The sequence below is a fragment of the Chenopodium album genome, chromosome 7, assembly GCF_948465745.1.
Source record: "Chenopodium album chromosome 7, dcCheAlbu1.1, whole genome shotgun sequence".
NCBI classification, from domain to species: Eukaryota; Viridiplantae; Streptophyta; class Magnoliopsida; order Caryophyllales; family Amaranthaceae; genus Chenopodium; species Chenopodium album.
The window spans coordinates 68731965-68748924 of record NC_137840.1 but is presented as its reverse complement, the minus strand read 5'-3'; the positions used below and the strand labels follow the sequence as shown (position 1 = coordinate 68748924).

At 35.7% G+C, this 16960-nt stretch overlaps 3 protein-coding genes across 5 annotated transcripts; all 3 read left to right on the top strand.

The window, feature by feature from the left end:
- The first annotated feature begins 1371 nt into the window (after positions 1-1371).
- LOC145639293 (phosphopantothenate--cysteine ligase 2-like) lies at positions 1372-7833 on the top strand. The gene is made up of 11 exons (XM_081690494.1): positions 1372-1468; positions 1664-1704; positions 2912-3086; positions 3169-3295; positions 3384-3428; positions 3504-3586; positions 4281-4330; positions 4495-4554; positions 5246-5347; positions 6010-6129; positions 7375-7833. The coding sequence occupies exons 3-11, from the start codon at positions 2939-2941 to the stop codon at positions 7606-7608; spliced, it is 969 nt and encodes a 322-aa protein (XP_081546620.1). The 5' UTR covers positions 1372-1468; positions 1664-1704; positions 2912-2938; the 3' UTR covers positions 7609-7833.
- Positions 7834-7965: 132 nt separating this feature from the next.
- On the top strand, positions 7966-11259 carry LOC145639292 (putative receptor-like protein kinase At2g23200). Its single transcript, XM_081690493.1, has one exon. It carries the CDS (start codon positions 8454-8456, stop codon positions 10944-10946), a length of 2493 nt encoding a protein of 830 aa, XP_081546619.1. The 5' UTR covers positions 7966-8453; the 3' UTR covers positions 10947-11259.
- Positions 11260-11773: 514 nt separating this feature from the next.
- LOC145639291 (putative receptor-like protein kinase At2g23200) lies at positions 11774-14654 on the top strand. 3 transcript variants are annotated; one of them, XM_081690492.1, is made up of 2 exons: positions 11774-12218; positions 12330-14654. In XM_081690492.1, the coding sequence occupies exons 1-2, from the start codon at positions 11921-11923 to the stop codon at positions 14423-14425; spliced, it is 2394 nt and encodes a 797-aa protein (XP_081546618.1). In that variant the 5' UTR covers positions 11774-11920; the 3' UTR covers positions 14426-14654. The 3 variants fall into 3 exon arrangements, with proteins under 3 accessions (XP_081546618.1, XP_081546617.1, XP_081546616.1); XM_081690491.1 differs by having other exon boundaries at positions 12297-14654; XM_081690490.1 differs by having other exon boundaries at positions 11774-14654.
- The last annotated feature ends 2306 nt before the right edge of the window (positions 14655-16960 follow it).

Sequence of the window (16960 nt, the reverse complement as noted above, 5' to 3'; positions counted from 1 at the left end):
GTTTTGAGCGTAGAGGATGTCAAAAATATTGAGTTTAGTCGGGTTACCTTTTACCCATTATGCATTATATGAAGTATTAATTGTATTTGAAGAAACACATTTGAATAAATAAAACAAACAAGTGATTAAAAGTTAAATTTAACAATGCGAGTACAAAACGGCCATACTTCTAGTTTAATTATCTTCTCCCTAAAAATGACAAAATGCAACTACTAAACAAGTTACGAAAATGCATTATTATACTCCTTACTTGTATATAATTAATGCCCCTTCCATTAAATTAAATTACCTAGATGGTTGAGTACTTATGATGTGAATTGGATGAGAATGCAGGATTGCCAGACTAAAGTTGTCATATTATCTTTAGATAAACGGAGGTTACACGAGTTAGGTTTGTATTAATGTTAGCATTCAACCCATTGATATAAATGAGGCTCTCTCTTTAATTTAGAGGTGATCATGATTAGTCCGACTTAAATTTTCAGGCTTTATAGGTAGAAAAATCTTATCCTAAGTCGAGTTAATCAATTACACTATGCTTAATTAACAACCTCTGTTAATTTACTCACACTTTTAATCACGTGTAATTTGGGCTGCTCAATTGCTCATGTAATAGAGGTTGTTGCTAATCTTGCTATGTGTTATGGTTTGCAACTCATGCTTTGTCTCAAACTCTCACATATCTAAGGTTGTTGTACTGTTGTTAGTCATTCCACATAAGGTCTTGCACTCGTGCTCCTGGAAATTGATTTTGACATATTACTAATTGATTTTAGCACACCCTTTATGTGAGAAGTGCATAGAAAAATGTGATCTCACATAAAGGTGTGTCAAAATCATTTCCCGCTCCTACTCCGTCCATTTCGTAATACTTCGTAATCTCAACCGTTTGAATTTTGCACTATTCATACGTTACTTTTATTTTTTATTTTTTACCAATATGTCCTCCGTATTATATATTGCCATGTAAAATACTTTTGATAAGTTTTTAACAGTCATAGTGTTACTATTATTATACTCCGTAAAACAGAGAGAGTAATTTTTTTAATTTATGTGATAGTGATGATGACTAGGATAAAAAAACACCATTATCTATCCAAATAAAATTTGCATGAATTTGTTCTCTCAAAGTGGTGGATCGTTTGAAAGTGAGGGATAACTCAAGTGGTTCGAGCTTCCCTCCCGGTTTTAGGAAATCCTGGGATCGATTCTCACCCCCGCCATTATGGCTCTCTAAACACCAAAAAAAAAAGTGGTGGATCGTTTGTTCGTTTCCTCTACGGAGTAACACAGTCAAAGAGTCAAAATGCGTTTTCCAATTTATAACAAGTTCCAAAATTCTGTTACTCCAAAGTTTTTTACAAGCTCCAAAATTTGATAAAATCCCCTCAACATTTTATAAGTACTCCTCCGTATTTCTTCATCATATTGTTTGTTGGTTCTCTCTCCTCCTACTCGCTCTCCCAAAGTAAACCTTCAATCTTTACTCTTTTTATTATTATTTCCACCATTTTCTTCATCATTTTAATTGTGTTGTTAATTTAATTAATTATAACATTTATACATATACATGATCATTATATTTTACCAAATTAAATTTGAATAACATTAATCTAACAAAAAATTTGGGTGTGTAATATTTACTTCATATTGACACTTTCAGATACTACCACTTCTTCGCCGCCACTCACCACCCCTTTTCAGGTAACCTAATTTTATATGATCAATTTTCAATTAATAAATTGTTCAGTGTTTTTTTTTATGCCTTTTTTTATATGCACGATTAGTATTATATTTCATATAATTGGGAAAATTTCTGTATCATCACTAAATTGAGTGTTGATGCCATTGAAGATTTATAAGAGAATGTTATAATTGAATTCACATTGCTTTGTCTCTTGAATTTAACAATGATCATAAACTGCATAAGCTAGATTTAGACGTAGATCATCTCGTTGTGATGATTCGAGCAATTATTATTATTTTTTTTTTTTTTTTTTTGGTGTTTAGAAAGCCAAAAGAGGCGGGGTGAGAATCGATCCTAGAATCTTATGAAATCAAGAGAGAAGCTTTAACCACTTGAGTTATCCCTCGGATTATCAATATTGTGCTGTTTTCATTTAATTTTTTTGGGATTCAAGAGTTAAGGCTAATTCCTCTGAATTTTGATAGAAAACTACTGTTTTATTTTTGACTAATATATACTATTTATTTTTAAGACTTTTTTGTATGATAAACTAATAATTTGTGAAATCCCTTATTGTGAAAAAAATAGTTGAAATTTTTTAACTGTGAAATTGCTAGATTTGAATTTTTACAATTTCCTAAACATTATATTTGGAATTGAAATTTAGAATTCAAAATTAAATAGATTTTGTCAGTATCCATATGCAACAAGGGTGATTTAAGCTAGTTCTTCAGTCAAGTCCTCATTTAGGAACTCATTATTTTGCTGGTAAAGGTTATAAACTTGTCGCTCTTTCTAATTACATGCCCTTATTTAAGAATTGTGTGTGGTTGTATTTGTTGTTCTTCATTTGTGTTTATTTTTCTAAGTATTAGGAGAATTTCTCGTGTTTGTAGCAATGCAACAATATATGCATGTTGTCATCATAGCAACTGCTGTGATATGGGGCTAGGAAGAAGTGATCTTCAAGGGAACTTTAGTTGGTGTAGGTCAATAGCGGCCTGTAAACACAACGCTAGGAAAGGGACTGATATATGTACCTGCTCAGGGTCCTAGTGACTAGTGAGCAATTGATCAGTGGCAAGTAGCACTATGGTTTTGTCATTGCCCATGGATTTGTTTATGCTTATCTTGGTTTGATTTATGTAGATTGCAATGAAAATATATGCAATTTTTTCGTTTATAAACTCAAGTGTCCTTAATATTCATTTTTTTTGTCTACAGAGTGGCTGAAAAAAAAACCAAGAGTCCATGTCTTCAAATGGCAGGTCAAATGACCCAGAAGAATCATTCATGGCGGAAGTTAATAACTTTTTTGACACTGCGCCTCCTCTCAAAGATCGTTTGGTCATAAGCCAAAAGTTAAAGGAATTTATTGAGCACAACTCTCATGCATCCGGTGAGTTACTGTATGTTTATTGATAAAAATGTGTTTATCATGGTTACAACTTTAGTTATTAAGGATCACAATTTTCTTATAGGAAATGAAGCCTCCAAGAGAAAGATTGTATGTATAACTTCTGGTGGCACGACTGTTCCCCTTGAGCAAAGATGCGTTCGCTATATTGATAACTTCAGTTCAGGCTTTCGAGGAGCTGCATCTACAGAGTAATGACTTGTGCCATACTGTAATTAGTGCTTTTGAAAGGTTTTCTATTTGTTAGTGGTGAGTGGTGACAATATGTTTAGCTTTCAGGTACTTTCTCAAGGCTGGATATGCTGTTATCTTTCTCAACCGGAGGTAACTATTCAAAATTTTCATGCAATCTATCTTAAGTTATACTATATTGAAGCTATTGTGTGATGATTGGTGCAGAGGAACCTGCCAGCCATACTGTAGATCTCTTCCTGATGACCCGATGCTTGAATGTTTTGAATCAACTAATGAATCAGTACAAGGTTAGCCTCTCCCCACCTATAATATTTATCACTGTTGTCTGACTCTGTAGCGGTTCCTTTTTTTTTGGCCAAAAAATCAAGAAAGATATTTATTAGTGGGAAATTAGTTTCTGGTTGTCTGACATCTTAAAACCTGATTTGGGCCATATGATCAACAAGAAAAATTACAGCCCTCTAGATATGCTTTTTCCCTGTGGACCTACCGATATGTGTTCATAACACCGGCAAACTAGCTTCCTGGGAAGACCGAAGATTCCTGGAAAAAACATAATATCTGAATTAATATCATCAAAACTTGTTAGAAATTGGAATCATCATCCTAATGACCTTATCTAGCTGCCCTTTACCACAGAAGAAACTTGCATTGAGAAAGAAATCCTAAAGCCAAAGAAATGGGATCTTACAGTTTCTGTGGTGGTCTAAGAAGTAAAGCTGGTGTTTTTTGTTGACAGGATGATTCTTAAAATCTTTGACAATTTCCAAGCTGAATTCTGTTGTTATTAGATAAGTTTCACCTTTTTTTCTAGGTGCCATGGGGGTTTGGGGAGAGGAGGAGGGAAGGGGGGGGGGGGGGGGGGATCAACTTTTAGCACAAATGCGTTATTATTTAATCGGTCCTTGTCCAACTTTGTCTGTAGAATAAATGCTCCTTTACGTGCTTATAATACTCGTTACTTCTCTGACATCCATTCAGTGCGATCACATGCTGAGGCAATAAGGAAGGCAATCTCCAATCACCATGCAGTATGGACCCCTATATCTTTGTTATATATCAGTGTTTTGCATATATTCTGTTAAATCTTCATTTTTTCCTTCTGTTTGTAATCCTTTAGAGAAAAGATTGAGATTATTGATTGAGATTAAGGCTTTGATTGATTGATTGATTGATTTTGGGTTATGAATGGCAGGCGGTGGAATCTGGGGTCTTGTTAAAGCTTCAGTTCACTACCATTTTTGAATATCTCCAGGTTAGCTTCCCTAATTATAATCTTTTGCCTTCTATAATCTTCAGGTTATGTATGTCTCATATGAGCGTTCAAGGATATACAGAGCTAGTGTTTGGTTTTTGATTTATTTATTATTTTTTAAATGATAGGTACCTGAAATATCTTAGATTTGTATTTTTTTTTTTAAGAAGTTGGAGGGAGGGAAAGGATGAGTTATGTTCATCTGCTCAGCACTTTGTCCCAGCTGTGCTAGTTGTTGTCCGTGGATCTTCATTTTCTTTTTGGGATAATGGAATTTGCTGCAACTGTGTGCCATGTTAAACAATCCCTTAGGTTGCAAACCAACATCCAGGTTTACTTTACGTCTTCTGGTTTGAAGATGATAGCAACACATTGGCGTGATAATGTACATGAACATTGGTAGTTTTTGACTCATTACTTTTATTAATATGGTACGGGGAATGAGTGTTTGGACTATGATTCTACTTTGCATATTTCATTTCACGTCTGTTTGTGTCATTTGATAGACATTTTGAAAATTTGATTCTTAACTCATGGGGTGGCCATAGAGCTTTATGAAGTGGCAATTTTTCCAAGTAGCAAGTTCTATTATAATTTTCTGCCATAAAATTTTGTAGCATCACAGTAAATGCCTACCTATTTTTGGCTCAGACATTCCTGCATAACTGAATTGCTCTTGTTTTTAAAACAGTTGCTGCAGATGATTGCGGGTGCACTAAGGGATCTTGGGCCACGTGTTATGTTCTATCTTGCTGCTGCTGTCTCAGATTTCTATGTCCCTTGGGAGAGCATGGTACCTACCAGTGTTATGAGCTATTAAAGTTTCTTTGTTTGTTATTGATCTTTGTAGTTGGAAATCTTCTTTGAAAAATACCTTACTGATCATACAATCCATTGAATAGCCTATCTGAATCCCCCTTTTTTTTTTTAAAAAAAAATACAAATAAAATAAGTGTTTACAATCTTTATTAAAAATCGGCATCTTCCCCACCCTATCATAAATAGGAAAAAGAACATGCAAAAATATTTATACTACCCTTCCACGGGCTAAGGCTCTTCGATCTCATATAATTGCTTCAATACTATTATCATGGTTTAGACTTCGCACTTTGACTAAGATTCCATGCATAGATAGTACTCGTAGGAAAGAAACTAAAATTCCATTCTTGACTGTCATGTTATTATAATTGTTCACACATAGGAACTAGAAACTATAACAAAAAAATGAGATACTTGAGTAGATAACTGAAACAAATCAAATCACTTATATCCCCTTGGTACTAGTTCCATTATACTACAATAACTTGAAATCACATCCCATTTGTCTGAGTCAAAGCATTTGTTGCTTTGTCTGTTGTGTGTATAAAGTCTTGAACGCAAAGGAAGTTTTGTAACAAATTATTATTACAGAGTATTTCCTTTTTTCATCCATTGCTCAGCAAATTCAATTTGCAGGCAGAACATAAGATTCAGTCTGCGGCAGGACCCCTGGATATGCGTCTTGCTCAAGTACCAAAGATGCTCTCTGTGCTTAGAAAGGACTGGGCTCCTCTGGCATATTTCATATCCTTTAAGGTTAGTCTTGTTTGCATATATTATACATTCAGCAAATATTATACTTCAGTAGTTTTTGCAAACTTGTCTGTCCAGTTTTGTGATAAGGGGTAACAGGTTAGTGGCAGAAAGAAAATGATGTTAGACAAGTGGGTTGTGGGGATTCATTAGCTTTGGGTATGGGCAATTAGGTAGAATAATTTGTGTAGGGCCGTCAATTGTCCTTCGCCTGTTTTAGTCTGCAAGTAGGGAGTTTGTAAGGCTGTGTTAGTCTTTGCTTGTTTTGGTGTGGATGTAGGAACTTCTATAGGACCATGTGACTAGTTATTTCTTCTGTTGACTGAAGTGTTTTTTAAGGTGATCAAGAGAACTTTACTTGACCCATATATTTGGGGACAATTGACATAGAACTAAGTACATAGAAATTCAAAACTGAAATAAATTGGAAAAATTGCCCGGAATAACCCCACCTTTGGGGCGTCCGATTATTTAAAAATAACCCAAAGGTGGGATTATTTTTAGCGGATGCCCCAAAGGTGGAATTATTTTTAGCAGACGCCCCAAAGGTGGGATAATTTTTCCGAATAAATTTAGGTGTGTACAACTTATGAGATACTCCATAGAATTTTTGTGTCAAGTTGAGACTTACCCAGAATTTGGAAATTGTTTAGATACATTGAACTTTTTTGCGAAGTGCTTGAGTTATGCCACTAAGTTACATTGGTTGTGTGGGTCCTTTGGAAGGAAGTCTTGCGAGATTACAAAGAGTGTTATGAATTATGACAAAATTTTAATCCTAAAGTTGAATTGTAATAGATTGTGTGCTTGTTGATTATCATAGATATGACTATATGAGAACCAAGGTCAATAGGATGATTGGACCATGTTAGGGTATTCTAGCTTAATTTTTCTTTTTTTTTTTGCATTGTAGTTTCTTCTTTAATGTTTGGAGAAAGATTTTCTCTCACCCTCAAAATATGAGGCTTACCACTCAACTATTATAAGATCGATGATATATTGCTATGTGGTTAGTATGTGCTAGGAATATCTAACTTTTTCATAGTATGTGTCTTGTATGATATTCTGCTTTATATAAGAAGCTTATTGCATCTTACAGTTAGTAAGATGATCAATATTTGAATTTAGGGAAAAATAAAAAGTTTGATACTGAGCATAAATTTGGATTCAATCCTACTGTTTTAAGTTCTTTTTTTTTTTTTTTTTTTTTTTTTTTTTTTTTTTTTTCCCCTTTTGATACTCGAGCAGTTAGAAACAGATTCTCTGATTCTTTTGGACAAAGCCTCTTCAGCACTTAGTAAGTACAATATGCATGCTGTGGTAGCAAATGAACTTGCTAATCGCAAAGAAGAGGTCACTGTTGTCACTCCTCACGGGAAAAATTGTATTCGACGTGAGACCTGGACTGATGTAGAGATTCCACTCATTGAGCTTCTTGCAGAGATGCATTCTGCCCATATTGAGGGTACCTTGCAAAGTTAAGCAGCATATCATATCAATGATCATTGATAAATATGCTAATCCCCTCAAATTTCAGCTTCAATCATGTAACAATTTTTCCATCTGGTCATAAGCTATGACCTTTGAAAATTGTTGTTGTACCGGAATAATTCAGATAGTCTTGTAATGAAAGTGTTTATCTATGAACACGATCCTGTTGTTTGTGATAGCATTTAGAGGAATAAAGCAAAGACGATAGTGCCATTATTCGTTCTTTCAAATCTATGTTTGATTAAGATCCAAAGAAGTATCTCTTACTGATATAAAGCATTATGCTGGCATAGACTAGAATTTGTTATATACACCGGGGTGCACCGTACACCCGGAGTCATTTGCTCATTCAATCCACAAATAAACAAGTAATATTTTTACTTATTTGTTGATTGAATGAGCAAATGACCTTGGGTGTACGGTACATCCGGGTGTACATAATAGGCTCTTATATATTTTAGTAGGATGAATGACAGTTATGGAATTAAACTCGATTTTCATGAAAAAAAAAAAAAAAAAAAAAAAGAAAGAAAGAAAGAAAGAAAAGTTGTACTGTGAGGGTCTTGCGATTTGCGTAATGGAATTTATGGCTGCTAAAAATGCGAAAAATCTACTCTGACTGTTATTCACTTATTCTTCACAGAATTATCACAACTTGGTTACATTACAGCAAGTAGTTAATAGTTGTATCTATGTACTACTTTTCAAGTCAACAAAAGACAGCAAGTCACCTCAAACAAAAGTACACTTGAAAAAAATTGCATTTTCTAACATATAATTATTATCCACAACCACATAAATGAGGTAATCAAACTCCCTCAACTCCTCATCCCACCATGGAGTTGTTTCAGTTTTCTATCTTCCTAATTTTACTTTCCATTTTCCTCTTTTTCTTACCTTATAACGCTCATGCTCAATCGCAGTTTCTCATTAACTGCGGCTCCTCTAACAACGTCACCACCACTGCCGGCCAGACATTTGTCGGAGACGAAAAAACAAACACTGTCCGCCTCTCTGGTCATGGCAGCAAAACTGACACAGACAGCAACCAGCCAGAAGCCTTATACCAAACTGCCAGAGTTTTTAAAAAACCAGCAAGCTATGACTTTGATATCTCACAATTTGAGACTTATTTTGTGCGCTTGCATTTCTGTGCTTTTGATTCTTCACTTGCTGATGCAAAGTTCAATGTCTCGGCGTCAGGGCATATGTTGCTTACTGATTTCAGTCCTGCAGGAAAAACTGATGCAAATTGCACGAGGAATTCCACGGAGTTTATCCTTAAAATAAGTGATGTTAAGTTCAGAATTTACTTTGTGCCTAGTCATTCGTCGTCTATAGCTTTTGTTAATGCTATAGAAATCTTCCCCGCGTCTTCAAACATCACAGAGGATACAGGCCCTCGGGTAACACCTGCAGGAAGCTTGGGAGATGACGGGGGTCAAAAATCGAAAGTTCTTGAAACAATTTATAGGATTAACGTTGGGGGTAAAGAGGTTGAAGCATCAAGTTCCAGCCTTTGGAGAAGTTGGATGCCAGATGATCAGTACCTCATCAACAAGGGTGACACAGAAAAGGCACCTGCTAAGATCGATAGTGTTAGCTATGCTTCCGGTCCCGGTCAAGCCACCATTGATGATGCTCCACCAGAAGTGTATGGGACGGCGAAAATACCTAAAAAATCTCTCAGCATGGTTAACAACCTTACTTGGAAGTTCAATGTGAGCAAAGGCAAACAATACTTTGTTCGAGTGCATTTCTGTGATATCATAAGTCCTGCGTCTAGTCCATATAATTTTAGCTTGTACATGTATAGTAATTTCAATCAGGTGATAGATCCATTAGATATTGCCGGAGCAGATCATCCGTTTTACAAGGATTATCTTGTTGAGCCAGATGATCTTGGATATCTGAACATTAGTGTAGGACCAAACAATGTCTCAGTTGATAAGAAGTATCTATTCCTAAATGGACTGGAAATTATGCAGGTGCTGAATGAAACTGCCATAGAGCCCCGAATTGATGGTAGTCCGTCTCATCTAGCTCTTGTAGCCAGCTTGGTTGCATCTGCAGTAGCCATTTTAATTGTTCTAGCAGCTGTTGCTTTCTGGTATCAACAGAAAAAGAAGAGGCAAAAGTCTAAAGAAGTATCCGAGTGGGTTCCCATGTATGGCGCGTTCAGTTTTCACAACAGGATCTCAGACGGAACATCTTCCCATGCCTCCACATTTCAGAACCTGCAGTTGGGTTTGAAGATACCCTTTGTTGAAATTCGGCAGATAACAAACAATTTTGCAGAGAATTTGATCATTGGTGAAGGCGGGTTTGGGAAGGTATACAAAGGAACTCTGAGAAGTGGGCTCAAAGTTGCAGTGAAGCGAGGCAGTCCTGATCATGGCCAGGGAATGTCAGAATTTCAGACAGAAATTATGATTCTGTCAACAATTCGCCACCGCCATCTTGTTTCCTTAATTGGTTATTGTTATGAAAATGGTGAGATGATACTGGTTTATGAGTACATGGAAAAAGGGACTCTAAGATATCATCTCTATGAATCAAAGAATATTTCCGCTTCCTCTGCCAAAGGGATGCTGTCTTGGAAACAAAGGTTAGAGATCTGCATAGGGGCTGCCAAGGGTCTTCAGTACCTCCACACTGGTACAAACAAGGGAATCATTCATCGAGATGTCAAGTCGACTAATATACTGCTTGATGAGAATTATGTGGCTAAAGTTGCAGACTTTGGGCTATCAAGATCAGGATATCTGGAGGAAACTCATGTCAGTATATCAGATGTGAAGGGAACTCTTGGCTACCTAGATCCTGAGTACATTATATGCCTGCAGCTGACAGAAAAATCTGATGTGTACGCTTTTGGGGTGGTTCTTTTTGAAGTTCTTTGTGCAAGAGCTGTTATAGATCAGTCACTTCCAAAAGAGCAAATCAGTTTACCTGATTGGGCAACTGCTTGCTTGGAGGAGGGACAGATTGAGAAGATAATCGATCCATTAATTGCAAATGAAATCGAGCCTAATTCCTTGAAGCAATTCTGTGAGACAGCTGAGAAATGTTTAAAAAAAGATGCATCAGAAAGACCTCCAATGTCAGATGTATGTTGGAGTTTGGAATACACCCTACAACTTCAGAAAGCGGCTGCTGAAGGAGTGCTGCTAGATGATACCACCACAGATGTTTCCCTGAACATGCCATTACCTGCTGTTCATCGTTTTCCTTCTCAGAACATAAGTGATTTTGACCTTGAGTTATCTTACACTGGTACCGGAGAAGTATTCTCTCAGTTGACCTATGACGATGCGACTGGGAGATGATATGAAATTTATTTAGGTTGGGTAAATATTCTCTCAGTCAGTAGTAATTGTTGCTGCTTAAGTAAAAGCAGCAAATCTCAAGTTTTTTTTCTAGTCTTCTTTTCGCGCTTGCTTCTGGTATTTTTGTGCAGACACATTGCTGTAATTTCATTTCAAGTTATCTTTCTAGAAATATAATGCTCACAACATGTTCATAAAATTTGCTTTTCCACTAATTTATAAAGTAGAGCTAGGACTTTAGGTTCGCAACTGGTTTTATATGATCAAAATCTAATAAAAGTTACTATGAATGTGAAGTACATTATTACTACTAGATATGATGAATGAGTCATATTCAGGTTATTCGAGTCTGAGCCATGTTTCCGGTATCCTCTCATTAACATCAAGTAATAGGTTCAATTTTGATCTGAGATTGCCGACTATGATTGCCAGACATAAGATTTCATTCCAAGTATGAAGCTCATTGTGATAAGGATGGAAAGAGGCAAATAGTGAAAATGATTAACACAGTACATAATTACTTGCACTATCTGCTTTGCAGTATTAATATTCAAATCTAGGCTGATAATAAATATGTTACACAAAAACTTGTACTACATACATAGATTTGACACTTTCCCTTGCACATCCTTTTCTAAGGCTGAAAGAAAAGAAGGGTCTATAAGAGATAATTTTCGGTCAGGGCATGGGACCTGACCGTCGAGGAAGGGAGTTAATGGCCAACCATGCTTTATTGTTTTTATGAAAAGGACAACCATCAAAGACTGAAGGCTAAAAGACCTTCACACAATTTTCTTTAAAACATAGCAAGAAGATAGTACTATACAACTTTTCAAGTCAACTGAAGTCACCCTTGAAGCCAGTTTTTGGATATTTCTTCTACACTTGCATTTATTCTCAAATAATTACCACTCATAATGCAACTTCACCTCTCAGAGTAAGACGAATAGACGATCAAACTCTATCATCACACCATGATTTTGCTTCACTTCCACACTGCTGCTTCATTTTTCTCCATCTTTCAATTGTTTCTTCCCCTCCTCTTCTCCTCACTTTGCACTGCAGAGGACTACTTCATCAACTGTGGCTCCTCTGACAACGCCATCGCCACTGCCGGCCAAACATTTATCGGAGATGAACGAAACAAAGCAGTCCACTTCTCTCGTCATAAAAATCATGCTGTTTCTTCAGCAGACCCGCCTGAACCCTTGTACCAGACAGCAAGAGTTTTCAAAAAACCATCAACCTATGACTTTGTCATCACACAAAATGGTACTTATTTTGTGCGCCTTCATTTCTGTCCCTTCTCTTCTTCGCTTGCTGATGCAAAATTCTATGTCTCGGCATCAGGGCATTTGCTGCTAACTGAGCTCAGTATTGCAGGGAAAAATGCTAAAAATTGTTCAAGCAATACAAAGGAGTTCATCCTCAATATAAATGATGTTAAAGATAAGTTCAAAATTTACTTTGTGCCTACTTCATCGTCGTCTATAGCTTTTGTTAATGCTATAGAAATCGTCTTCTCTATAAATTCAAACATCACAGAAGATACAGGCCCTCGTGTAACACCTGCAGGAAGCTTGGGAAATTACAACAGTCAGCAATCGAAAGTTCTCGAAACACTCTACAGGATTAATGTTGGGGGTCCAAAGATTAATGGATCAAGTTCCACCCTTTGGAGAAGTTGGATGCCAGATGATCAGTATCTCATCAACAAGGATGATGCAGAGAATAAAACTAAAGGGACTATTGACAACGGTCCGGGTCAAACAACCAATGATTTTGCTCCATTGGATGTTTATGAGACAGCAAAAATACCAAAAAATTCTTCTAGTTCTGGAATAATTCCCAACCTTACTTGGCAGTTCAGTGCAAACAAAGGAAATCGGTACTTTATTCGCGTTCATTTCTGTGACATTTTAAGCCCTTCTGCAGGAGAGTATCGATTTAACCTTTACATTTATAGTAATTATAGTCAGGTGATGGATATGTTGAACACCAGGCAGTTTCCTTTTTATGAGGACTATGTTGTTGAGTCTGATGGTCTAGGATTTATAAACATCAGTGTAGGACCAAACGATACATTCTCTGATAAGACTTTCTTTTTTCTGAATGGGTTGGAAATTATGCAGATAATGAATGGAACAGTTTCAGAACCCTCAGTAACTAATGATTCCCACTTAGTATTCATACTCAGTGCTTCTGCAGTTTTCCTGATTTTAGTTTTGGCAGCTGTTTTTGTTTTCATTATTCATCAGAAAAGGAAGAGAAAGAAGCAAGCTGAAGCATTCGAGTGGGGAAATTTGCTGCTGAATAGTACAACAAGTTCTCACAACAGGGCTTCAGATGGGTCAACTTCCCATACATCAACTCATCAGAACCTGCAGTTGGGTTTAGTTATACCTTTGATTGAGATTCGACGAGTCACAAACAATTTTGATGCAAGTTTGATCATTGGTGAAGGTGGGTTTGGAAAGGTGTACAAAGGCACAATAAAAAACGGGCTGAAAGTGGCAGTGAAGCGCGGCAGTTCTGATCATGGTCAAGGAATAGCAGAATTTGAGACAGAGATTATGATTCTATCAAAGATTCGCCACCGCCATCTTGTTTCCTTGATTGGTTACTGCTGTGAAAATGGTGAGATGATACTGGTGTATGAGTTCATGGAAAAAGGGACCCTCAGATATCACCTGTATGACTCGAAACATAGTCCTGCTTCGTCTACTCATGGGGTGCTGTCTTGGAATCAGAGGCTTAAGATCTGCATAGAGGCTGCCAAGGGTCTTCAGTACCTCCACGTTGGTACAAACAAGGGAATCATTCATCGAGATGTCAAGTCTACGAATATATTGCTAGATGAAAATTACGTTGCTAAGGTTGCTGATTTCGGGCTGTCAAGATCAGGATATCTGGAACAAACTCATGTCAGTATATCAGATGTGAAGGGAACTCTTGGCTATCTAGATCCTGAGTACATCACATGCCTGCAACTGACTGAAAAATCTGATGTTTACGCTTTTGGGGTGGTTCTGTTTGAAGTTCTTTGTGCAAGACCTGTAATAGATCAATCAGTTCCAAAAGAGCAAATCAGTTTACCTGATTGGGCAATTGCTTGCTTTGAGGAGGGACAGCTTGAGAAGATAATCGATCCGTGTATTGCAGGTGAAATCGAAGCTAATTCCTTGATGAAATTCTTTGAGGTAGCACAAAAATGTTTGAAAAGAGATTCAGCAGAGAGACCTCCTATGTCAGATGTATGCTGGGGTCTGGAGTATGCCCTGCAGCTTCAGAAAGCGGCTACTGAAAAAGTTCTGCAGGATGACAGCACCACTGATGCATCCTTTAACATGTCTTTTCCTGCTGTTCAGCGTTTCCCTTCTCAGAGTATTGCTGATAATGGCGATGAATTTGAATCATCAAATACTGGTACTGGAGAAGTATTTTCACAGTTGACAGTCAACGAAGGCACCGGGAGATAATATCAAATTGTTCAAGGTGATTGTGTTTACTTGCAGAATTCCAATTCAGTTCGTAACAAATGAATTATATATGTTGTTATATCCATTTCCTTTTGTGATGGAATGAGTTATGTTGTACTAGTTTAATTTTCTTTTGTACAATTTTAAGAAATTCGGTTGTTGCAGAGTAAAGATTGTACTTTTGCCTTGTAATATTCAGAAATAAACTGCTAACACAATCATTGCTTGAGATTCGATATTTCTTAACAGTTGGCCCAAAGAAGAACACATAAACTGCACAAAGAACAGAAAATACCCTTTTAGAGTCAAGCATAGATCAGTCTCCTAATGTAGCAAATAAATAAGAGGATGCCCCAGTTTCTCATGGTGAGAAACAAATTTTGGTAGATATTTACAAGTACGTCCGACAACTTAGCTTAGGCTCTCTCAGGCTAAGTTGAATCATTTAGTACCATTGTGTAATCCATGGTGCACTGTCATCTTCCAGATTGATATCGAATTGTAAAACATCGATGTCTAACTGCAGCGCCGCCTAAGAATAGTCCACACACCTCTCAAACAGTGCACATCGTTTGCTTAAATTCCACCCCACTTGATGCCAATGCCAGCAGATAAAATTTAGCCAGTTTGGCAAGAGAGTGATGTGCTTATCTTAGAAAGGCTACATTTATGATCACCGTTCTATCAAAGTGCTAAAATTGTAGCCAACTATTCTAATCTATATATCAAGAATAACATCATAAAATAAATACTACATATGGCTAAACAAATCGAAAATGTCCATTGCATCAAACCAATAGCATTATGTTTTATGTGGACTGTATGTACTATTTCCCGTGATCAATTGAACCTCCTACTCTTCCTTGTAAAAAGCAACCCACAAGACTAGACCCCCTTGAGTGTTAATATCAACGTCACTCTCTCCATCCCTCCCCCCCTCTTTTTTTTACGACTCCATCTCACTTTAATATGCTACGTTTCTCTTCATATCTTTTACAAAGTAATTAAGGGTGTGTTTTATTCACCTTATTTTCACTTATATTAACTTAACATATTTGAGTTTATCTTAATATAATTGAACTTATTATAATATATTTTATTTGTAATTTGAACTTGGGTAACCCTTATTAAAACTTATTTTTGCTGAAGTGAATTTATCTGAACTTTCTGACTTGAAATAAGTGAATATAAGGTTAATAGAATGTGCCCTAAATTGAATTGCAATACCCCACCAAAATTACAATACTTTTTTTTTAATTAGACACATGGTATCATAATCCAATGTGTGTTCTCAACAAGTGTATGTTATGATTTTCCGGGAAGAATAATATCTAAGAATTCTAGCTAAATTAAATGTGGTTTGTTAGAGTGGGATGAGAAAGTATTATTCATTTATAACAAATGACAATCACGATTATTAGTTTAGAGTGTTCCTATTTACATTGTGACTAATCCAACAACATATTATTTAATATGGAGTAAGTAACATTCACTTTTATACATTAGTTAAAAAATAAAATAAAAAATAAAAAATAAAAAAAATTATGTCAAAATTAATACTACGTATATAAATAGTGTCAAAATTCAAGTAATGCATTTAAAAAAAAAAACAGAAGTAGAGAGTGTAGGAAATTGATATTCAAGACGAAGAGACAATGTAGGAAATTGATATTTTAGACACTAAACGCTCAAATAGAAATTTTGTTTTTTTTTTTTATTTTTTTTTATGTTTGTTTGATGATGATTCTGGAAAAAAAATCTTTCAAGATCCCACTTCTATCCCATTATATAGTTCTTACTATTTATTTTTTTCTTCTTAAGAATTAAAGAAAATAAATTCCTCCCGACAAAATAAAAGGAAAGTAAATTCCTTTTACATAATATTGTCCTAATAAAAGTGGATAAGTCTTGCAGTAAAATTAAGATATAATACTTCGCGTCCCAAAATAAAAGGAAAGTAATTTTTTTTTTTTTTTTTTTTTTTTTGAAACAAAAGGAAAGTAAATTTCTAATACAAAGTAAATTAATTGCTTTTACTTAATCTTGTCCTAATAAAGTGGATAAATCTTGTAGTAAAATTATTAAGATACAAATTTATTTATTAAAAAAAATAATAAGATATATATACTTCGCAAAATAAAAGGAAAGTAAATTGTAGTGGTTGTTACTTGGAGTACAAGTACAGTTGAGTTTATTTCAATTGTTCTTATAAAAAACGAGTTCATATTTTTCTTCAACCTCCACAAAACTCTAAGAGTTCATTGAAATTCTTGAACGAAGTTTCATTTGATCGTTATGGATGAAAACAAAAAATCAATAGTAGATAGGTTTGAAGAGCTTCATAAACTTGGTATCGAAATACCTTGTAGCCATGACTCGTGTTCTTCCTCTAGGAAACTCGGAGTTAGACTAATCTTCGATTACTATGAAACCATAGTTTATTATCATACTAATGGTCGAAGAAAGTTGAGTATCCGAAAACTACCTAAGAAGAAAGCTCTCTCTATTAACCCATTTTGTATTTCGTGTAGGTTA

Coding starts and splice junctions, on each gene's coding strand:
- LOC145639293 (XM_081690494.1), top strand. CDS start 2,939: ATGTCTTCAAATGGCAGGTCAAATGACCCAGAAGAATCATTCATGGCG. Junction 3,587..4,280: donor AACTAATGAATCAGTACAAG/GTTAGCCTCTCC, acceptor ACATCCATTCAG/TGCGATCACATGCTGAGGCA. Junction 4,555..5,245: donor CCATTTTTGAATATCTCCAG/GTTAGCTTCCCT, acceptor TTTTTAAAACAG/TTGCTGCAGATGATTGCGGG.
- LOC145639292 (XM_081690493.1), top strand. CDS start 8,454: ATGGAGTTGTTTCAGTTTTCTATCTTCCTAATTTTACTTTCCATTTTC.
- LOC145639291 (XM_081690490.1), top strand. CDS start 11,921: ATGATTTTGCTTCACTTCCACACTGCTGCTTCATTTTTCTCCATCTTT.